This window comes from Bemisia tabaci, chromosome 7 (genome assembly GCF_918797505.1).
Source record: "Bemisia tabaci chromosome 7, PGI_BMITA_v3".
Lineage (NCBI taxonomy): Eukaryota > Metazoa > Arthropoda > Insecta > Hemiptera > Aleyrodidae > Bemisia > Bemisia tabaci.
This window is the reverse complement of record NC_092799.1, coordinates 39,943,499-39,967,547: the sequence shown is the minus strand read 5'-3', so window position 1 is coordinate 39,967,547 and position 24,049 is coordinate 39,943,499. Positions and strand designations below refer to the sequence as shown.

At 37.2% G+C, this 24,049-nt stretch overlaps 1 protein-coding gene across 3 annotated transcripts; it reads right to left on the bottom strand.

Moving 5' to 3' along the window:
- Window positions 1-208: 208 nt before the first annotated feature.
- On the bottom strand, window positions 209-24,027 carry LOC109032986 (Mediator complex subunit 25). Of its 3 annotated transcripts, none has more exons than XM_019045366.2 (17): window positions 23,715-24,027; window positions 21,268-21,310; window positions 19,890-20,014; window positions 19,100-19,325; window positions 18,600-18,745; window positions 17,509-17,716; window positions 15,207-15,549; window positions 14,392-14,588; window positions 12,903-13,036; window positions 12,364-12,526; window positions 11,096-11,284; window positions 9,555-9,705; window positions 8,294-8,442; window positions 7,386-7,535; window positions 5,286-5,375; window positions 3,382-3,609; window positions 209-2,449 (listed from the first exon to the last, which is right to left on the bottom strand). In XM_019045366.2, exons 1-17 carry the CDS (start codon window positions 23,831-23,833, stop codon window positions 2,282-2,284), a joined length of 2,829 nt encoding a protein of 942 aa, XP_018900911.2. In that variant the 5' UTR covers window positions 23,834-24,027; the 3' UTR covers window positions 209-2,281. The 3 variants fall into 3 exon arrangements, with proteins under 3 accessions (XP_018900911.2, XP_018900910.2, XP_018900912.2); XM_019045365.2 differs by having other exon boundaries at window positions 209-2,452; window positions 23,715-24,026; XM_019045367.2 differs by lacking the exon at window positions 5,286-5,375 and having other exon boundaries at window positions 209-2,452; window positions 23,715-24,026.
- Window positions 24,028-24,049: the final 22 nt, after the last annotated feature.

Here is a 24,049-nt window from a genome sequence, read left to right as displayed (position 1 = left end):
TATTTTAAGAAATCTCATTGTTAGGTACAAGTGAACCTCTTAAAATTGGAGTCAAATTTCGGGAAAATAGGAAAGAGTGTGCCGTCAGCTTGAAAAGCTGAATGATTACAAAAATGAACTACTTCTTAAAATTGGAGTCAAATTTCGGGAAAATAGGAAAGAGTGTGCCGTCAGCTTGAAAAGCTGAATGATTACAAAAATGAACTACTTAGAATAAGTACAAAATATATTTATCACAGATAAAGAAAACAAAAATTGATCTACAGAAAGGAAACAGACAGTATTAATACAATAGAAGAGACTTTAGAACATGTTTAATTCAATATAGGTAAAAGTAAAATGATAAAATAAGTTAATGATAAATTGCTGAAATTTACTGAAATTTAAAATTTTTATTTACAAACTTCAGTTAGATTGAAGGACTTTTCATTAGAAGAAAAATGACATGCTGCTCGTAAGAGAAGAAATTGCAAGATAGCTGACACAATAGTTGAAAACGAATGAAAAAAAAAATACCTCCAACATTCAACATTATAAAGGTGAACAATGTGTGCTCTAAAATTGCCAGTACATGGAAATAGTCAAGAAACAAGTGAAAGAATACGTAAATTAGTTATACATACTTTCGATTGAATATTTTTGTTTCTTACAAAAATACTGGACATGTTCAAGATGAAATTCATTTATAGTTCTTTTTAACTATCAAAACTAATCTTTTGGGAAAAATTTCAAAGAAAAATCCTCACTCATTTTCTGTATGGGGGGTAGATAGAGTGATCTGATTCTGCATGTTGCGCAGAAAATTTGTCTCTGATAACTCAAAGAATATACGATTTTTCAGCATTTCAAAAAGTTGACAGGTTCAGATAGCGCAGGGTTCCACTATATTGTGTTTATTAATTTTCACCAAACATTACAGTTTTCAGAATAAGAATTCAGAATAGCCAATAAGGAAAAATAACAAAAGAATATCTTTTCAGCCCTCATGAGATCCTAGGCCAAGTGTAAAGTGACATTTCCTCATCATTGAGAATGCCAGAGAAGACATTCTGCCACTTTACCGTAAAATTTTTCTAATTGCACACAGGCATTGTTTCTCTGGCGAAAATATACTGTTAAGAATTGATTATCAGCAGCAATTTTCTTTCAAAAATTTGCAGCTGGATGGAGCTATGAGTAATGTCTAGCCATTTAAACTGTTTTTGAGTTCTTCTGAAACCAAAGTCGCCCACAATAATAAGATTTTACAGCCTACCACTGTCTAAGAAAGGGGCCTTTTCATTTTCTAACAATATATCACACCTAGCAATTTTAAAAGTAGAATTTTTCATCCATCCAAGATACATGCTTTTTTAAACTAAAATAATAAACTAATTCTCCATGATAATTCATGTTCCATATCCAGCCCCTGTGGGCTACAGAAAATTAAAAAATGTATAAATTATAAATAACTTTGAAAAATGTATTAAAACTCTTACAGATGTAAATAAAAATCCTGGATCAGAAACCTCAGTAAAAAAGAATTATACTGATCTCAGGGACTTCTGGGTCAAAATAATTGTTTCTTTTTCTCATTCAAAGCCAAATAATTCTTCTTTCCCTTTTAAAAGTTTCATGGAAAATCTATTCCACCATTACTATTTACCAAAAACACATCGAGCACAGAAAGAGATATCCAGTAACAGAAAAGTCCTAATGCAAATGCGGTGCAGGCATCCATAAGTGGATTTAAAACTATAGCTTTGTTGTAAACTTAAGTCTTGCAAAAAAACAACAAAATTTTCCAAATGTTAGCAGGGCTTCAAGTTTCTTAACTACAGGTGAGAGTTGGATCAAAATCAAGATTCAGCAATCATTACCAAGTTTGTTTATCGAGTGCATCTACACACTAAGATCTCTAATTAATCCCCCATTACTAATACATACTTTCATCATTTTAAAAGGGAGGGAAAATGAGCTCTTGTCTACCTGGGGGATTCTATGTTCTGTTTTTACAGTCTCCACGATTGACGAAGTTATTCAACTTCAAAATTGTCATTTGTACATAAAAACACGATTCCTCTATTTTTCTAGTCCACTTTCATTTCATCTGTATAGCCAAAAGACCTCGTCACGTATCTTTCACATGGAGATTAAACAATGGCTGAAAGAATAATGTTAACAGAGAAGAACATCACTATCCCAACGTTTCCAGACTGGGTGAAGCCCAAAACTCTTCACAGAAAAATATGTTGCTGATGTAAACAGGTGGGAGTTAGAGATACAGGATGTTTCAATAAAATTAGGAAAGAAAATCAAAATTAGGGACTTCATCAAATTGCTGACCGCCAGGTTGCTGCTGTCCTCCAGGTCCTGGGTTCTGTAGCATTTGCTGTGGTCTTTGCTGTGCCATACCTTGCTGTATGGGTGGTTGCATCCCCATAACTTGCTGGCGATACTGAGGTTGCTGCTGCTGAAATGAACGGAAAAAATAAGATTTTATTTAGCAAAAACTTCTTTGTGGCAAGTGACAAGAAAAACAAAGAAATGAAACATCGAGAGAGCATTGCTTAAAATCATAATCATGAAGCAGAATCAATACTGGAAGAAAGTACATTATGCTGTTATATAACAAGTATTTTTAGCTTGAATTTGAGTATCTTGTTATTTAATTAACACTTCATACAGGAATGCTTGGATTAGCTGCTCATCACTTGCCTAAGGCAACAATGAGACACATTTACGCATTATTTTTCTTGTTTTACTTAATCTTTTTCCGTTTTCTTTATTTTTTCAAACATATTTTAAGTGGCTCTATGTATTTTTATGCATTTCTGATTTACCGGCGTGTTTTATTTTTAGCTCAGGTGTCTGCCACAATTCATTGGATAATCAAGATAAAATGGACTGCATTTTGCAATTTGGAACTATAAAATCGGGCTCTTCTGGAAAAACACTTGTGTGCATAGGGAAACTAATGGGAAATACATTGTTTTTAAACCGGGCTCGAATTTATAGTTCCAAATTGCAACATGCAGAACAAATGGTGTTGATTATGCTCAACGGGTCAACTTTAAGGTGCCATCCTAGTTTCTTTAAAGTCTGAAATTTCTTGGATTTACCATAAACAATTAATGAAACTCAAGAATTAACTAGAAATTTAAAAAATTTGCATCAAACATTCAAAGTTGTTTGGAAATTCATGACAAGTCTCCTTGGAGAGTTGGTCTGTATTTCAATGCGTACACCTCGAAACATGGACAATTTAAAACGGGGCAAGGCTTGCTACTGCTCTATGCTTACCTATAATCAGAGGGTATCTACCACTAATCTTGATTTGATGGACTATTATACAGAACTGAAAAAACAAAATTATCGAACAAATCATAGACGTTCCCTTACTTGCTGCAATAGATGTCGTAAGCCAGGACTGTTGTTTGATAGTAGAGGACGCATCATTCGTTGCTGGTTCACTGGTCCAGGTTGCTGTGGTACTCCACCAGGTCCAGGCTGCTGTTGAGGAGGCTGAGGGCCGCCTCCTTGCTGCTGTGGCGGGCGCGGACCCATACCGACCTGTTGCTGTTGCATCTGCTGCTGAAGTTGGACCCGCAATTGCTGTTTGTGCTGCTCCTAAAAAATTCGAAAGACTCCATGCCAATGGTTGAATCTAAGAAAAGGTTAAGTCACCTTCGAAGAGCTCAGGAAAGAGAATCGGACAATTTTCAGAGAGAGCAATCTCAGTCTCTGATTCGAAAATCGGATTTGCCTGATTGGAAATTAAAATTTTGTGCATCATTTGAGCTACATTGATGCTGTTGTCAAATTCGTACTATAATCAATGATTGCCTATTATTCTGTTTCCTGATCTCCGCGAAACAAAGAGGCTGTAATCAGAACCAGAATATAGGACAAAATAATAATACCACTACTGTATGAGAGTCATCACTCCTTTCATACCATGCCGCAAAATTTTGCCCAACAGCCGAAAATTAGCAGAACTGTCCTGGATTAGATACTTGATTGGCACCTCGAGTAGCACTGATATGAAGTGATGCAGAATCGCAAGATTTTACAGCAAGGTATTCAAGAAACTTTAACTCTGCAACACTGCAGTCTACAAATGCTTTCTATACACTGCTCATCTGAGAAATTCTTTATCAAATTAAAAGAGGGTTGACGAGATGAAGATATTTTATTGCTTTTTGAGAAATTAGAGACCTCAAGAGACCAAAAGATGAACAATCCTAGGTAAACAAGTAATTTCAAAATATACAATTATAATTTCATGAGAAATCATCACTGAACAGATAAATTATTTAATCTGATTCCGAATTCTTGGAAATGTATGTATATTACTTGTAGAACTATTGGGAATTAAAATCATTATCTATACTTCTGGTTCTTCATTCCAACTTCTTTGCAAAACAACACTGTATTAAATAAAACAATTGATACCACACCTTAAACCGTCTTCATACAGTGGAAAGGAGGTTTCAAAATAGAAATTCAATACGAGACTTGACAGTTCAAAATTACTTATTTCACTCATTTCCCGATTTACCTTGCCAGGAGTATGTTCTTAGTAGTCAAAGCTATCCATAATATCCTTCTGACTAGTAGTGTTGGGTTGAATCCTAAAGTCACCCGAATTCGAATTTATCTATAGATTTTAACTTTCGAATCCTCAAATCTGAATTCAAATCCATCGCAAATTCTTCAGTTTCCAGAAACTCTACTTTTTTTGAATTTTTTTTTCAATTTTATTTTTTCTCATAATGAGAAGGACAAAAGGAATGATGACTTAAGAAGCAAAGAAAGAATATTCATCTCAAGTCAGATTTATTAACACCTAATTTAGTCCCACCTGAGATCGAAAGACGATATCCATATTCGACCCGATTCGAGAACCTTCGGGAATCTTTGGGATTCATGATGCGAATTTTGAAATTTCGGAGGATTCGCTGATTCGGATTCAGGTTCAAGTATTTTTACACGGAATCCCGAATCCACATCCCAACACAACCGACTAGAGTATTTTGTTTAATTACGAACAGTTCACAGTTGAACGAATCATCTACATCAAGAACCTCATTTTCCTTGTATGAAGAAGGCTCATTCCAAGAGAAAAGACATAGAGGCGCCTAACCAAACCTTTACCAATCACTTTGTACTTTACATGTTTTAAAGTTACACTTAAAAAAGCAATGTCATTTGAGAGAATCCTTCTTGGGGAGCAAAAAAACCACCGCTGCACCAAAAGAAATGGAGCGCTTAACGAAATTTTTTTATTGCAATATGCAGCATACCTCAAGTTGACTTTTATACTGCATTTCTTGCAACTGAGCGTGCTCCAAATTTTGTTCAATTTGTTTTACAGGAGGCATGTGACTCATAATCTGAAAAATTAATAAGTGAATAAAAATACCAGGAATAAGGAGAAAACGGACAGGAGTTGCTGATGAATAGAGGATGATTATACACGAACAAAAATAGACGTTGTCTTGATAATATTACACGTTCAAAAATCTCCTATGACAAATAGGTATTAATAGAAATTTAAGCAAATGGTGCTTTTCACATTACTGACAATAAGAAGATAGGTGAACTAGGAGGGCATAAATAGCTTGGACACTTAAAAAAACTTAAAACCTAAAAAAGTTCAAACTTGTTAACTGCTTCTTGTGCTTGTCTTAATGTATGACTGACAAGTTCATTGACAGGTAGATCTGTGGTACCTTCCACTGAAGAAGAGCCTCAACACCAAAATTGTTTCATTTAGCCCCGAACAAAGTGGCTCTGTTTGCAGCTGGGTAAAGCAACAGAGTTAGCACAGTAAAGCACTGATTATCCGTGCTTCGGTTATCTGGCACGGCTTTTTCACGATTAAAATGTGGCATATCCAGATATGACACGATGGAAACCCGTGTTTAGCGAAAAACTTGAGGATATGAGTGGTTTTTTGTAATTTATTTTTCAATTAAATAACTCAGTTTTACAAATACAACAGAGAATTGGCCAGGGTTGTACTTTTTGGTAACGAGCTTGAATGACATTTTTTTGGTCTTTTTTGGTGGTCTCGAATATCCGTTACATTTGTTATCCAGTGCCGACCTCCACCGCATTGCACCGGATGATCAGTGCTTTACTGTATATGCAATCACTTCTGTAACTTTTCTAGCGGGAGTTAACAGTGACCTTCCTGGCTTGATAGCTCTAATTCTTCCAGAACACATTGGCAGAGAAAATTGCACAAACTCTAACACTCACAAAAACTGCAGGTAAAAAGAAAACAGTCTTCTTGGAAAATATCTTCATGAGCTAGAGTCAGAGGACAATCACAATCTGTAGAGAAGCTAAAAGGTTCGGCTAAAATGAAATACTGCATACAAAGCTGTAGTTAAGTAAGTAAGCAAGTAAGTAAGTAAGTAAGGGCCGGGCAGACAGGCGAGGCGCCCTCAAGGGGCCAAGGCAACGGGCAGGAACCCTGCTGTTGTGCACCCTGAAGTTGGGCCGTGCTCCTTAACTTCGTACTATTGACACATTGTGTATTCTCTATATTCCTGCAAGACTCAGCGGTCGTCTGATAGCCAACAGTAGGTCTTATCAAAGACTGTGGCAGATACTGCAGAGCACGGATTTTTGGAGCACGGCCATGCTTCCACCGAGTTGGACTGTGTTGTTGCAAACTCCACAGATAGGTAGCGCTGGCAGTCGCGTGCACTATGAGTGATCACCGATTTTTCCACAACCCAGTCGAACAATGCAGACGGATTACTTACTGGGTGACTATTCCCTCCCGCACCCTGTTACCTCGAAGGGTCAGGGTATTGGAGTGGCATGGTTATCCATGATCACTATGACTGACATTTGAGTGTCCTCAAATATCAGTCATTTCCGGGGATTGAACCCGGGACATCAGTGTTGGCAACGAACTGCCTTGATCACAACACCACTGAGGCTGACATACAAGGCTGTAGTTGAGGCACAGAGATACATACAAAAAAAAATACCATTCACACAACTATCTTGCATAAACATCCCTGGTAAACAATAACACAAATCTGGAAAAGAAAACTAACACTGAGGATATGATGATTGAAACATGTGCAATTTCAACTCTGACTCCAAAAATGAACTGAATTTTTTCCTTTAACTCATCAATGTTCCGGTAAATCAAGATTTTCCTCCAAAAAACGAGATTCTCTAAGGAAATAGATAAGTGATAAACGCAAATCACGGACATACTTGGGTTGTGAAGCACACTATGCAACTCTTAATTAAAACTTGCATAACTTCGATGCTTTGCACACATGCATGGACAACTAGTAAAAGAGGGGTTTTGGTAGCGAAGACTATCTGCTTAAAACTACAACTGCTGAAATAGAGGATGGCTGGATTTCTTTTACCTCTACATATTGCAACTCTTGTCTCTGGGCAGCTTCTAGTGTTTGTCTCAGCTGCTCAATCTTGGCCAAATTTTGTTGCCTGGCTGCCTCCATTTGGTTGCCAAAAGGAGGTCTTTGTCCCATCATGCCTGGTCCACGGGGTCCAGCTCCCTGAGAGAGTAGAGGCAATGCAGAAAATATTTAATTATTTGAGCTCTGTAAAGCTCAACAACAATTACTTGAAGATAAAGAATGGAGTCCTCTCTTTATAGGCACTGATCCAGATATGATACTGACAAAACTACAGCCTAGCGAGAAATTTTATGGTCCGGATGCTTCTCTTCTCGCACTAGACAAATAAACTATACCGCCACGCTGAGAAAAAATGCAGTTTGAACATTCAAACTTTGCCAAATTTCTTTACATAAAATATAAATTTTCTAGAAAATGTTTGAATATTTTTGGAAAATTGAACTTGCAATTTAATCTAGAATATCTGAAAACTTCAGAGAAAAGTCATTTATTTTTCGAAAAATAAATAGCCTATCAGAGGAATTTTGGCAACATTCAAACGTTTAGATCACATTGTATCTGACAATGAGTCTGGGGGAATATTTAGTAATTGTCAGATCATCAAAAATAGCATTCATGGATATAAAAAGTTAGGCACTCTGATGAAAAAGGGCAACAATTGCCACTCGAAAATTCGTTATTCTTAACAGTGCAAATATTCGCAAATATCGGTTAGTGCGCGAGTCAGTCGAAGAGAATATTCGTGATTTCCAAATATTCGCACATCCTTAGTTACAACTACTTTCTTCCTTTTATTCTTACTAGAACTTTTTATACGAGTGAACAGGAATGCAGAGAAATTTATTGTCATTGAACAAAGGACGAAGATCATGAGGAAAGTGTCGAATTAAACTTACCTGCATGGAGATGGTGTTAGTTGGAGGCTGTTGGCTAGTTGCAGTTGTGGATAGAGGTGGCGCAGCTGACATCACAGAATTTGAATTAGACTGTTGGTTACCACCGATAGGATTCATCATACCTCCTGCTTGGCTTACAATTGGATCTCCTGAATTTCATGACCAAAATGATTTCAGAAATGATTTCAGCAGGGGAACTTATCATTTGTAAAATGGAAGCAAGAGATTGGTTGGTAAAAACTTAAAAAAGTAACTGTCAATATTTTCCGTTTAATCCGTTTATCTTGGTTTTCCACAGCGTGTGCGACAAATTTTAAATTCGAAATCAAACTTCGGCCAGTTCAGGCCAACAGATGCCCTGATTGATGTTTGGATGGTGTCCTCTGATCGCTGAGAACCTAATACACGTGTTAGAGATTTAATTTGCTTCAATAGTTTACTTTTGATAACTGTGCAATTCAGATAAGTTGAAGTATGTTTTGTGGTTCCTCAAAAGTAGATATCGCAGAGTCAAAGGTGATTCCACTGGTAATAGGGAGAACCTATGCCTAACACTTAAGGTGATTCGATGGACGCCTTATTTTGTGTCAAAACGGCATGCGATATATCGCATCAATTGGTTCCATTTTTTCAGCAACTCGTCATTTTTCTCCAATTTTGAGATCGCAATTCTGTTGCCAGGAGACTAAAGCACTCACTTCCCAATTTTAACAAAGAAATTCAACGTAATAAAGGCGTGGTTTTTTTAGAGAGAAAACATCGCATTCGATACTGATATTGAAACTGCACTCGAATGCGATATTTTCTCTCTAAAAAAACCACGCATTTATTACATTGAATTTCTTTGTTAAAATTGGTAAGTGAGTGCTTAAGTCTCCTGACAACAGAATTGCGATCTCAAAATTGGAGAAAAATGACCAGTACCTGAAAAAATGGAACCAAGTGATGCGATATGTCACATGCCGTTCTGACAAAAAATATGGTGTCCATCGAATCACCTTTAATTAAACTTCAAGGAAAATGAGGAGCATTCATTTTAATGGTAAAACAGCAAATTTAAACAAAAACTAATGGATAGAGGGAATCAAGTCAGCTTGCATTTTAAATTAAACAATTTTGAAAGTCAGTGAATAAAGGCAATGTAAAACTAGAAACTTGTTTTTGGAATGTTGCATATTCCTTGCATAAAATGCTCATGTTTATACGCTTGGCATCAAGGTACAAGAAATTTAAAAAATACATGGAATCTATATGAACATACCCATGTTGGGGGGTTGCTGAGGGCCCATCATTCCAGGCTGCATTGGTCCCGGGAGACCAGGTCTCATCATTCCCGGACCCATCATTCCTGGTTGTTGACCTGGCATAGGTTCCAAGCTTCCTGGTGAAGGACCAGGCCCTGGTTGCCCACCCTAAATCGCAAAAAAGAGAGGGCAAGAGTCATCAAACGATAAGACAATCCTTGGTCCATAATTTAAGTAAATAAGAATTTGCAGGGAGGAGTGGTTTATCAGGGTGTCTGACAATTTTCAAAAAAAAATTCCCTGATATTTCCCTGATTTTCCTGATAAAAGCGGTAAAAAACTGGGAAAAAATTTAGAATTCCCTGACAAAAAGGAAAACATTCCTAATTTTTTGACACGGTTGAACTGATTGGATGTAAGTGAGAATTTGTTCATGTTACGAATAAAATGTAATGAATAGAGCAAAATATATGTTGCCTGAACTTATGAGAGATATTTTTGCCTTATTTTTAAAATTTAAAGGACATCCATAGAAGTTTAGGTAGAAATTTTTGAAGAAATCTCCGCAAGGGTAAAATTTGCGAAACATTTTCCGAAAAATTTGTGTTTTTCGATTTCCCTGACACGAAAATCACTTACAAAATAAGTTTTCCTGACATGCCGAATTCTTGCGGATTCCCTGGCGTTTTCCCTGACTTCCCTGACATTTCCTGGTTTCCCAGGTTTACTCAGTCGCTTGTCATCCTGTTTATTCACTTTTTACATTCCCCGTACCAAATACCATCATCTGTGAGCATAGTTTATGTAGAATCATCTGGTTCAAGCTTGTGGTAAGTCTATCGATAGTAAATTTTTATTGAGAGTCCAAAAATTAGCTCTGTGGCTCAACCCCCAACATGGAGGACCAGCGTTTGATTTCAGAGTGCCAGACAGGCTGCTTTCACTACAGTTTAGAGCCTTGTCTACCCTACATGTTCAGTCTGCCAAAGATAAGTTACCTATCCATCATGTCTGATGGGAATTCCTCTGTGAAATACCATGGGGATGTGCTTTCTAGAGATAAAAGGCTCCTCCGGAAGGGTGCTGTAAACCTCCCTTGATATTTCTCTGACAGTAGCTATTAATCCTTTGCGCATATGTGCAAACTCCCACTCAGCAGAGTTGCTTTACTGGTTACGTGCGAGTATTTAAATATGAGGATAGGAAGATTGATTTTGAAAAATAATTGAAACGCAAAAAGTAAATTTGTTTCATGCTAATGAATTTTTCTTGTTCCTGAGTCATTCAACAAACATGCGCTAAAGGGAAATTTTAATGAGCAACTAAGAAAACTCTTAAGCCTGGTTCAAACAAATTTTACAACCCATAATTTGGATGTAGTTGTTAACAGTTAACAACCGTGTTTCACACCAGTTTACTGAAATTATCCTCATGAGCTATGAGCAACATTTTGCAGAGGTGGAAATATATCAAATCTAGCCATACACATAATTTATTGAAGGATGATGATGATAGCATTTGTTTACAAGGGGATTTTTTTAGAAGAGTAACTGTTTACCTGAGCCCTCATTATGGCTTGACCTGTCTTCTGCTGTTGAATAACCTTCCTCAGTCTGTCCACAAAAGCAGCTTGATCATTGGGGATGAAACCAAGATATGCTCTCTTCTCTGTTGTGTACAGTAAAATGAGAACTTTGATGTCACAAGCAGCGGGAGAGGGAACACTTGTGAAATGAACACAACCAGCCTGAAATATAAATGTAATGTGATGAACTAGTACAGATGTAAGGTACGCAGCTTTATAAAAGAAAAGTTGTTCTTTTTTAAGGTTTCTGGACCACTTGATAAGGTACTAATTTAAGCATTTTGATAAATGCTTCCATTTTAAAATTTGGCGTACAACACAATTTGTGCAGTGAAAATCATTGAAATTAACTCCTAATGTATTAACATTTTTATTTGGTACTGGTTATGAAAAAATTTGAATTTCCTGCTCATGAGAAAAAAAAGTGTCTGTGTGAATCAAAGCCCATACTACAACGATTTTGGCAAGCTTCTAAACCCCATTACTTGCTCCTCCATTGCCCTTTGTTGTATCCAAGAAGTAATCAATGAGTAACAGCTAACCCGAAGAGCCAAGATTAAGGCTGCCCTACTTTCAAACTGCAAAGACTGTTTCTATGACGTTTAGTATATGATTCAACTCAAATGGAAAATGGTTTTAATTATGAGCAGAGAGTTTGAATTTATGCATAGAAAAACGTTAATATTATAATTAGGAATGACTTACAATGTTTGATGAGTTGAAAGCTTTATGAGTCATGATCAGAATTTACAGTAATCCTATGGACAGATGATTAAAGTTATTTCTAAAGATATCTCCACTTTGTGAATTGACCCACTTTGAATTGTACATCAAGGACTAAGGAACAATATCACTTAACTGACAATTTTGGCGAAAATGAGTTAGCAACTTTGCCACATATTCTTTTGTATAAAATATGCAAGCTGATGTTTTTAGATTTTCCCAATTCTGCATGGGAGCACTTTAACGATGCTGTAATGTTTAGAAAAAATTGCACATCTGCCCTAATAATTCTTCTTCTTTTTCAGGTGGTTTATTGGCTTTAGCTCTAGTTTCAAAGATGGCAAAGTTTTTTCTTCATCCAGCAAAATCGTAATTTTTGCAGATAGGTGGAATTGTTCCTTAGCCATCGATATTCTTTTCTTAAATTCATGATAACTTTTCAATTTCAGTGCAAATTGTAAGCGACTGGATAAAATAATGGAATTTAAACTGTTTAGATAATAGACAAAATTACTTACATATCCACCGCTCATAACTTTAGTCAAGGAGTCTAAAGCCTCGCATGGTTGAGGGTGAAATAATACAGATTTAGAGTTCTTCAAACAAGATCCACCGATATTTCCGATCAACTGTTTTGGCATAAGCTGCATAACAAGTTTCTGCGGCCACGAGTCCGCTTTCCTTGAAAAAATAAACCAAACGCAATCAGAAAGAAAGCTTGGAAAAAGAGGCTTGGAAATTTTTTAAAGTTTTCATTAAGATTTTGCATTTTAAATCTTGAAAAATTTTTTTTGTGCTTCAAATTAAACGCCATTTTTAATCTGTCACTGGTTTTGCATAGTTCTGTTTAAAAAGTTTCCTCTCCAACAAAATTTGAGTTTCATATTGAGTAAGGATTTATCTGATTGTTAAACTTTTGGTTTTTTGAGGGTGTGTATCTCTACTGACTTATAAACTTTGAGTAAATTTTTGGTTTCTTCTACGGCTGTGCGAGCCTGATTTTTGTTTTTTTTATCAAACTGTAAAAATTAAAATAAAAAGGAAGTAGGGCACTTACAATTCAGGTTCACCGTCTTTGCTATTAGCTGATACAGTACATGGCACATTGCGAGTTATTTTCTGAGGTTCTATCTTCGGTTTTTCTATCCACTCAACTACTCCATGCCAAATTGTATGCCTTTCTCGTCCACTCTGAAACAAATACCAGAAAGACAGCTTAGATACAGCTGAGGTGAGTCTAAAATGTTACAACTTCTGATATAACATACCTCTTTAACTTGTTACCAGCTTTGCTCATTCAAACCCACGTGGAACATTCAAAACAGCTCAGTGCCCACCAAGAATTGATTATTTGGAGCTTGCATCAGATAAGTCGGCAGTTGTTTACTTCTGATTGTAACTGCGATAGAAAAATTAAGCAATATCTCCTTGAGGGAAGATATTGGTTTTTGGTATAAGCACACAATGGTAGCACAGCATCGTAGTTGCATTCGGTCAATCCTCGATAGCTATTGGACGGCTGCAATGGAGTTGCTGGCGAACAGAGAGTAAACAACTGCCAACTTATCTGACGCGAGTTCTATCAAGGCTTCGAATAGTAGAAAAATAGTGTTGTTTACAAGCGAAAATCGTCGGTAACTCATTGATGAGAAGAGCCCGAAATACTAACATACAATAGTTTCATAATCTTACAGGAAGCAGAGGCCTCCAATTAAATAAAACATGATTACTACATGTAAAGAGATGTGCTGCCAAAGGGACAGTTTATTACTGTTGCTCTCATTGAAAAAGTCTGATGTAAAGCCGAGAGACTAGAGCTTCCAATTTTTTCAGAAAATATGGAGGAAATTCCCTGAAAAATAAAATTACAGCACATAATAAGGGGTACTGATAACACGTCTTGTTTACAAAATAAGAGCTGTCATTATTTCTGTTAATGCTCACTCCTTGCATCAAACAACTTCATGATTTGTAGAAGTTGTTGGCCAAATGACTTCTAAAATGAAGGGATTGGGATAGAGCACTAAGAGGGACATTGCACAATGTTTATCAACAAAGAATCACAGCGCATACGATGTCCATTTCAAAAAACATCAGCTCGCACAGGGATATCAATATCAGATTCTTGTTCCTGCGATCAGTGAAAAAATCTGTTCCATTTCTGAAGAATAAAAGCATCCATACACAACATTGTTTCAGAGGCAATTCCCTTCTTAATTGCTAGCACCACCGTTCCTGCTGACTTCATAAACATTTCATGCTTAGTGTGTTCAATGTCTTGGATTTACAAAAAATCAAGGCAACTTTGCATTCGGAAACAATAAATATTAAAGATATCTCCCACCCACAGCGAAAGGCGCACTTTCTAGGATGATTGGAGTAACTTCTTGTTCAGGCAGGAGACTACAAATAATGCATCGCAGAAATCAATGTCTACAAAACCAGCCGAACGTAAGTGGTGGTTTTATGCGCTGGCATGGAAGTTAATGAGTTAAAGACATATTGATGGGAGCCTCTTTTGAGATATGTCTACTTTCAAAGCTAACCTGCTGAGGATTAGGAGGCATTCCTTGCTGAATCTGTGGCTGGACAATGCCAGTTGGAGGGCCAGGACCCACAAGAGGACCTGGACCGGGGCCAATGCCAGGCACTGGGCCAGGCCCAGCTTGCTGCGGCACCATCATTCTTAAGGTTGGTTGCTGGTTCACACCTTGGTTCATGTTCCCACTCATCATGGATGAATCTAAAAGGTTGAGTGAGAAAGTTAGAACATTGTTAGTGACATTAACCATTCTGCATCAAGTCAATGACATTCCACTATTTATGATTCAAGCATTGATAAATCAAAAACTTCTTAAATTCTGAGAGACCATCCCCTGCATGAAACTTGCGTAAATCTTGATAATCATGTAACATAATGCTTACAAGAAAAACTAAATACTTTTAGAGAGGGAATTTGAGACTGCCTTACAGATTCACTCTGTTTGTCAAAATTGCTGTCGCATACCGGGAGTATTAATAAACTGTGAAAAAGTTTGACAACTAAATATGTCTGGAAAATCTGTGAGTGCAAATATGGACTACATGACTTGTGGGCACTATTTTGTTTTCAAGTTGATATTGTAGTTTTGAAACTCAAAAGAAAAGGAAGTCTTAGTGCACTCTGTTTTAGACATTGCTATTCCTTAGTTCTGTTAAGTTAATAAAACAATTAAAAGGGCAGTGTTTAGGATGGTCTGCTGTTTGCTCGCTTTTAACAAATCTTGTTATGTGCTGCATGAAGACAAATATTCCATCCTCTGATTGACTATACAATATTTAAATAATTTAAATTTTAAGAAATGAAAGTAGAAAAACTTACTATCCATCCTCGGGAACTGAGGTGCCATAGAAGAGGGTGGTTGTGTGAGCTGTGCAATAAGCGCCGATCCTTGTTGCTGCTGCTGTTGCTGAGAAGACTGCTGAGGGTTGAAAACCATTGGAGGTCGCTGTTGAGGCCCTGGGCCCATCATGGGTGGCCATCGGCCCATTGGACGAGCCCCTTGTTGAATGTAGGGAGGATTGAAGTTCTGCATCATACCCACTGGCCGTGGGCCACCCATTCCAGGTACCATTTGAGGAGCCTGTTGTGGCACCTGCTGCTGGGGTTGAGACTGTGGTATCTGCGCTTGGTTGGGAAGCGGAGACTGATTCATTGATATCGCCTAAAATTAACATCATTTCATTGAATTTTACATTGAAGGAATATTAAAGTGGATTCTAGGTGCTGAAAGCAGTGATCAATATCTTTTTAAGTTCAACATAAAACAACTGAGACTTTATAAAAATCCTCCCAAAATCATGCTCAGAATGTACCACAATGCACATGTTGTTGCACATAGAAAATAAAATGACTATCACAAAGCTGAGAGCCTAGCGAAAAAAAAACCACACCCTACCCATAATATTTCATAGCTTTTGTGGTTGATTGACTACCATCAGTCAAGGTCACCACTTAAATTTGTCTTTCTTGAGATGAATTACTAACCATTTTGGCTTGAATAAGATTTTTCCCTGCAATGATTGGACCTCTGCTGTGAATGTCATTCGTCAGAAATTCACTCAAGTGAGAAAAAACCGTCCGGCTTATCAAGATTTCACAGGAAAGTCATATTTTGAAACCTAGATATCCAAAAGTGACAGCGATGGTGAAGCAGAAATAATTTGATAAATTGATGGGAGAAGTTGAACAAAAGAGCTCCTGCATTACTGTTGTCTTTCTTTTGGAATGTTTTGAGTCTTCCTGGGTCTCCTGCGAACATTTTTGCCCCCCCCCCCTCCCTCCTCAATTCCATCGAATTTGGAACAAATTCTTCTCCCCTCCTCTCATCTGTAGAGACCCAAATCGCAAAATATCACACCCAGTAAAAAATCAAGTGTACATCCTTAAAGCACATACAGTGAAACCTCGCTAAGTCGGTTTTCATCGGGACCGAGGAAATTTACCGAGTTAAGCGGGTTACCGACTTACGCGGACTGCCACTTTTCCTGCCGCGCTTTTTCAAATTTCGCGCCCTAAATTGGACAAACGCAAACGTGCGTGTAGAGTGACTTGTAGGAGTGTTTAGGAGAGCCATTTGATCGAAGAAAATGGTACTAAAGAGTAAAATTTCATGAGATGCACTTGAAATTGCGTGTTGTAAGTGTCAGGGCATCATGAAGTCATCGGGTTAATCGTATGTTGGGGTGCCGCGGCACCCCATTGCGTATCACCCCCCGCGGCATGCCGCGCGGTGATGCGCCGCGGCCACCCGCTATGGCGGGTCGTTGAACTGAAAATGCAACGTATCAATACTCGCTAAAATCTCCGAAAAACTCTGCGGAAGATTCCTGGGGGGAGCGGGGAAGGGCAATGCAAGATGGTAGGGGGAGAGGGGCCGGTGCCGACTTGACCTGTCAACTCATCGATGCGTGAAATTGCTTAATTATGCATGCGTGTTTTCACACGCGCGATAAGATAACACGCGGTATCAGATATCCTACTCTCTACTATTCTCATCTTTCGTGTCGTTATCGAGTGTTTTTGATTCCTTATCTCTCTATTTCCGATGTCGTTTCTCGCACTGCGCTGCGCTTTCTCGGAGATTCGCTCACCCTTCGTGGCGTAACTTGACCCGACCCGCACCGCGCACGGAAACACTACCTACGCTTGATCACGGGTGACGATCGAAGAAAAACAGGTCGAGATGGAAAAATTTCACCGAGTTAAGCGGGTTCAGAATCTGACCAAACCGAGATACCGAGACTTATTTAGCATTGTGTTATATGGGTGATAAACGGGACCGGGCGATTCTACCGACTAAAGCGGGTTACCGGCTTATCCGGAAACCGACTTAGCGAGGTTTCACTGTACTCTTAGTTACCATGGTTTTGGATGAATTTTTTTCTAAGACTCATAAATGGACTGCATTATGCAAAGAAGGGCCACTTTTTGTAACTTATCAGTAAAAAATGTATCCATATAGGAAATTAATGGCATCTATAAAGTTTTTAAAATAAGAAAAAAAAAGTTAGTCGCTTTTTGCGAAATTCAATCCATGCTACTTTTCTATTATGAGAAGTCACAAAAAAATTTAACATTACAGGAGAGAAAACATTACACTGAAAGCAGCAGTAACATTCACCTGAGGATTCTGTTGACTAGCTCTGAACGGAGGCACAACAGCGGTTTGTGGGGGAACTACATTTTGTTGTGTGGAGCTTGGAGTCATTGGAGACCCAATGTTAGCTGTCGATGGACTTGGCATGGACTGTAATGGTAATGCAGCATGTGGAGTTCCCAAAGTGCTGACTCCTGCTCCTCCGCAAGGACTTACAGGTCGCTCCTTCAAACTGCAAAAGAAAAAATGCATTGATAGTAAAAATGATGTATTAATAGTAAAAATCATTTTACAGTTTCAACTGTATAATATAGGCAATGGGAGAATTTTAGGACAAACCATGCAAGGATATTAAAGTATCTTTGATTTGAAAAACCGAACGTCAAGTATTGTAATTCTTTGGAATGCCACTCAAAACTGCTGTTTGGTGCAAAACTGGTCGCTAACAGTCAAATGGACAACTGCAGATGCGTTTTGGGTCTAATTGGACCCGTTATCAGTGCAGCGCAGCCACCTGACTGTTTTGCTTCCAAGATCGACGAGATCGTGAAAACTAAACCAGTGGCGAAGCGTGACTGATTGATTATCGATAAGTCCCCTTAAGAGGCCATGGTAAAGAATCGTTCATTCAGATGTTTGTTACAAGCACCCTGTTTATCGATCCTTTTCCATAGCTTTAAATGGAAGATCAATTGATATATCGCAAAGCACGCCACTGAACTAGACTGAGATTTGGGCTTTTCCAGGTCACTGTACATTCCCTGACATTCCAGATTTTCTAGACTGCCAAAAACCTTGATGAAAGAACAAGATTGAATGAGTTATTATGAGTAGCACTTTAGGAAAGACCTCGGTTCCTAATAAAGTCCTCTGAGTACACCCACATACAAAATACACACCAAAGTAGAGGCTGATTTTTCAGCACTTTCATAGGAAAAGCTGGTTTTGCCAAAAACACGCGGGCAGGACTTCCTCACCCAATGAATTATTTGAAAATAATAAAAATACTTTAAATCATTGCATGAAAAAATAAATAAATAAAAACATAAAACAGGATTAAATACATTTCGTGAGGAAAAGAGTGGTAAAAATCACAAAGTAATTTCCTAGCTTACCTAAAACCTTTGAGAAGAACTAAATGACGAGGATCTTTGGCATAATTCTTTGTTTGTGATGTTTGCAAATCGCCACCAGCTTTTTCATACAATTTAAAGAGGGCAGGTATTTTGCGTGGAGAGACAACAGATAGATGTATTCCTCTCTGTAAAAAAAGAAGCAAATTAATTTTACATTGCTGAGGCGGTTAGATGTTTGTTTCTGACAGGGAAAAATTAATCAAAAAGGAGGGATTGGTTAATCAGAGGGAACTTTTATCCAGACCAGGCCCTTCTAGTTGAAGACTTGAACTGCATGCTCATTCATGCAAAGAACATGATCATCAGAACTTTTTTAACACCCTGTTTGGAATGAATTCAATGCTTATCCTGCATATTTTTCATCCTGTAGTTGGTGAGCTGAAACTATGTGGGTCTCTTAATTACTATTAAAACATAAGTCGCTTGGTTAGCAAATGAATAAACTGATGCATAGGACAAGCAAACGTATGCAAACTTACTTGGACTAATTCTGAGGCTAGGTTTTCAGCAGTGTGTCCAGAATAAGTGTGAGATTCCATGACAGGCATCGAATAAGGTGGAGAATTGCAGATGAGAATACAGTGTTTTTGAGGAGTTGCGCCAGTTTCCCTTTTTTGTACTAAATCCTCAAAATATTGAAGTGCAGTTGCGAATCCTTCAGCAATATGAGCATGTGATTCTCCCCGACCACCTGACATTTTTTGACTGGAAGATCAGAATATTAGTTAAAACTGAGCGTTGTACTTTGGTTACAAAAAAACAAACAACCAAACTTAACAAACCATATGCAAAACTCTGCAGGGAGCAGTCCTTCGCTCATTATCTTTCTTGATATTCAAAACTTCATAATAAAAGAACACAATATACTGGAAAAACTATTTTGTACTTCCAAACTTTTTTATAAAATGGTGCATGACAAATAAGATTGCAAAAATAGTTATCAGGCAAATTCTTATATTTTGAAACGTCAAACCCATTCTAGAAAGCAAATAAAGGTGACTTGACAATTTTTCTCCGACTCTTTCATCATTTTCCCTGACATTTCCTGGTTTCCCCAGTATTTCCAGACCGTGGAAATGTCAACGAAAAACTCGCCTGGACAGCTCATGTGAAAATCATGAAAAAGAGACTGAACCAACCAATTTTTATCTAAAGAAAGCTGGAGAAAATGAACCACTCTACAAGATGCAAATCTAAGTACTATGATAAGTTTTTTTTCCATCGAAATGAAATGATAAGTAAGAACTTTGGATTGAAACATTTACTTACGAAACATTTTCAAACATATGGAGGAAACGGTGAGGATTGGTATACGGTCCATAGCATTTACTACTTGGCTGTAATAGACAATCTGATGATCTGTAGGTCACCAATCCGTAAAGGGCATTTGTGCTCTGAAAGAGGATAGAGACAAACTTTCAGGGAGTCACTTCAAAAAAGAGTAAAAGAGACCATCTTGATCTGAAATCTTTTCCCTTGAATTGATACTTGAATTATCTCACAGCAGAATTAGCAGTGGATAATCCATGTAAATTCCTGACAAATCCAATCTCATCTTCAGGAATGCTGGTCACTGATTGTCTTTAAAGAGACTTCAAAAAATTTGGAAAATAGCAGCTTTTAATTATTGAGTTTTACTTCAGATTTTTAGTCATTTATTCCTATGTTTAGTAATTTACAGAAATTCACCCCCATGAGAATCAATATTCGAGAATACTAAAAAAAAGATGACATTGAAAGCTCCCCCTCATATACTGAAAAAATTTGGGAGGAAAAAATTTCTTGCATTTCATTTGATCTGCAAGGAACATTTTCACCTTTATGAATGATGCCTATTTTGTCGATGGTGATAGGTTATAGGTACCCAATTACAAAAACTCTTAGCTTGAAATAATCAGGCCTGCGGGGCAATTATTGAAATGATATCGACTCTATGTCGCCGCTTTGTCGTGTCGCGCCATCAACTGAGTCCAACTCAGTCGATGGCGCAACACGACAAAGCGGCGACATAGAGTCGACATCATTTCAATAATCGCCCTGCAGGGGTGCAGAAACTTTATGATCGCACGCCACTCTCATGAATAATTGAGAAGACTGCAAAAATTGGGTAAGCCTTTAAATCGAGTATTTCGTCAAAGAATGCGATGACATTCATGAGTTTTTCTCAAAATTGCAGCCATTTGTAAATAAAAGAAAACAGAGGGTCACAAAATTGAAAATTTTGGATAGAAAGAGGTTATCAAATTTGGGAATGCAGTTTGAAAGATGGGCGAGCTATGATCTTTCTACACCCCCATAAAAACCAAAATTATTAGACCTAGGTGCCACTGAAACCAAGACGAACATCTATTTACAGATACATCTACTGACATAGTATCCAAAAAAAATTTGTTTATAGAAAGTATTATCATTCATATAATTAAATATTTAGTAATTTTGATAGCTGAATAGCTTGAAATAAAATTCAAAATGAAAAAAAATATGAGAAATAGTATCCATGAAAGGAATAAAAGATCACAGTTTCCTTGTAAAGGTTAAGAAGGGAATAAATTATTTTGCAGGGCTGAGTAGATTTTTAGGTTTTGGTTGTAAAATAATTAAGAAAAATGAATATTGACATGCACAGAATTTTATAAAATTACTTTACCTCAAAGTACTCTTTGTCTTCTATGGGACCTTGACTGAAATACCTGCGCAAAAAATAATCAAAGTTAAATTAGATGAGAATGGAAAAAACTCACCAAATTATCATGCAATGGTTTTTTGTTAAAAAAAAAATCTTACTTATACAATTAGCAATACAATGAGTATACAATGAGCATACAATGAGCTGAATTCTCATAATTTGTCTTTTACAGAAAGCTTTAGCTTGAACAGCACTGAGTAAGGATGCATTTTTTTTTTCTACCATGACCGCAAACTGAACTTGTGAGGCTTGTCATCATGATAAATTGGTACTTCTCCAGATTTTAGCTAAGGTCTCAACAGACACTTAAATGCACCCAGTGCATCTAAGATGCTCTAATAGATACTAACAATAAGAAGAAGGTTGTGATAGTCAAAATTTAATGCACTTTGAACACAATAAATTGTGGTTTATGATTTTCTTAAAATTAAGTTGAAAAGTTATTTATTCAATTAATTGTGATATTCTCATTTTAAGCTAAAAACAAATCAAGAGAAATTTTAAACAGTTTCAATTGTGAATTGCATCAAAAGGGCATTGAGTTCTACAACTAGGAAACAAGTGCCCAGTTGCCAAAGCAGAACATATCGATGGCTGAAATCCGCAAATATGTATCTCTATTGCAACTTATTAATCACTACAATCCTCAGGTATACTATAAAAAGACACTACTTTCAAATAGAGATTTTTTCTAGCAAGGAATGACATATTATTTGTCGGTATGGTACAACAAATTGCATTTCATTCATCGGTAAGTACAGTATATGTATAGACGAATAGCGATAGCCACTTTTTTAAAATAGAAAAGTACTCAACCACATTTTTTGAAAACTTCCCTGTTTTTTCTTCTTGGTGCGAAGAATGATTAACGTGAATTTCAAGCAATGGTTTTTGTTTGTTCTCCTTGAATAAACAAAAGTGGGAGCAGAGATTTTGGAACGCTGCAGATGAGACACATGTTCCTGCAGTTCAAGATCTATCCATGTAGGTCAGTCATTGCGCAGATTTCCCCACTCGGAGTCGCCCCTGTCCATTGGATTGTAAAGTCAGTATTACTGCTGCGAAAACCAGAAATGTCAGAAACAAAGATTTTCTTATGAGAGAATACTAATTTTTATTAATGAATCATTTAAATTTCTTACATTTAAATGCTTTGGAACTTTCTGAGTGTTGAAAGGAACATTTAGACATTAAGTAGCATTCAGGGTTTCGATTTTGCCGAATTCGTGCTTTTCCATTTTTACAGTGCATCAGCCATTTTTAGACGCCGGATCTATACAACAAAATGGCTGGTACAGTGCTGACTTCCAAAATAATTTGAAAATTTAGAAATGTAAATTCGACCAAATCAAAACTCCAAAAGCTGGTGTCTAAACGTTCTTTTTACTCTCGAAAAGCTTCAAACGGTTTAAAAGTAAGAAATTTAAATGAGTCATCAATAAAAAATTAGCCTCTTCCCATAAGAAAAGTATTAATTCCAAGTTTCCTAGCTTTCGCCGCAGTAACACTGACGTCATGCGCAGAAGATTCTCATTTTGGTTCTGGAAATGAATGACCTATATGGACAGATTTTGCTGCAGTTATACACTGTCCTTTTTTCCTGAGGCTTGTCAATCTTTGGAGGTCCTTAAAGCCATTGAGTAAGAAAACCTACGTACTGAACAGTTTAGGCTAGGTTCACTTTGACAATATATTTCTATCTTTTACAAAATTCCAGTTTGCGATGGATTCTGCACAGGAGCCATCTCCTAAAGTAAGAATTAACCTTCCAAAGTTCTGGACAGTTATTCTTGCTTATTGAGGTGAATCTACAGCCGTGCATGGTGAGAAATTATTCTGAGCAGAGAGCGGCACCGCTGTGTTTTGAATTTTTGGTCCACACTAATAGAGTCCATACAGCTCCATGAGAGTCCTTGAGCTTTGATGAAAGTTACAGGAATTTCAGTTAAAATCGAAGAGTCATAAGTTCTAGCTATAACATTCTTCTACCTGTTGACACTAAAAAAGACGTGAAAAGCTATTTCTGAAGCTCTGAAACTTGATTCCAGAAAAAAGTAGGGTTAAGTAATGACCTTGATGCAACCAATCGTGAGTGATCGCTTTCAGCAGTTTCAGATATCTCTCTCCCACCGTGAGCTTTCTCTCTCGCACTTACCGATGTCCCATAAGAGAGACTAGGATCAAGTTACAGCTTTTATTATTAAAGTTTCAAAGCTCGCGTTCGTTTCTAGGCATTCCAGACGTATGCTGCTAGAACTTATGAGTCTTAGAATTTATTGTATTTACTGTGATATTTAAATAATCACTGATTTCGGAGCCGGATTTTAGCGGCACGGCGAGGTAGATTTTTTTTTTAACTACAGCTGAGGATTCACCTTAAGGTAAAAATGCAAAGCATCAAAACTTACTCTAAAGTTGGAACGACATAATTTGATTTTAAATCATTTATATATGCCCCATTCATTGCAGTGGCCTCTATGAGGAATACTATGTCTGCTTGGCTGCAGTCTTGCATTGAAGAACCCATCTTCTGATGCTGTAAGTAATAAGACACCTAGGCGAGCCACTGAAACGGAAAAGCTTTTACATTTCTTTAAGACAATTAATTCTCCTTTTATAAAGTATTAAACCACTTCTGTTTCAAGAATAATCAATTCCACTGGTATTAGCAACTAATCGGTAAACAAACTAGACTGAAAACTTTTCATAACCTCCAAATGCTAGCCCTCAGCTTAAAGTTTGA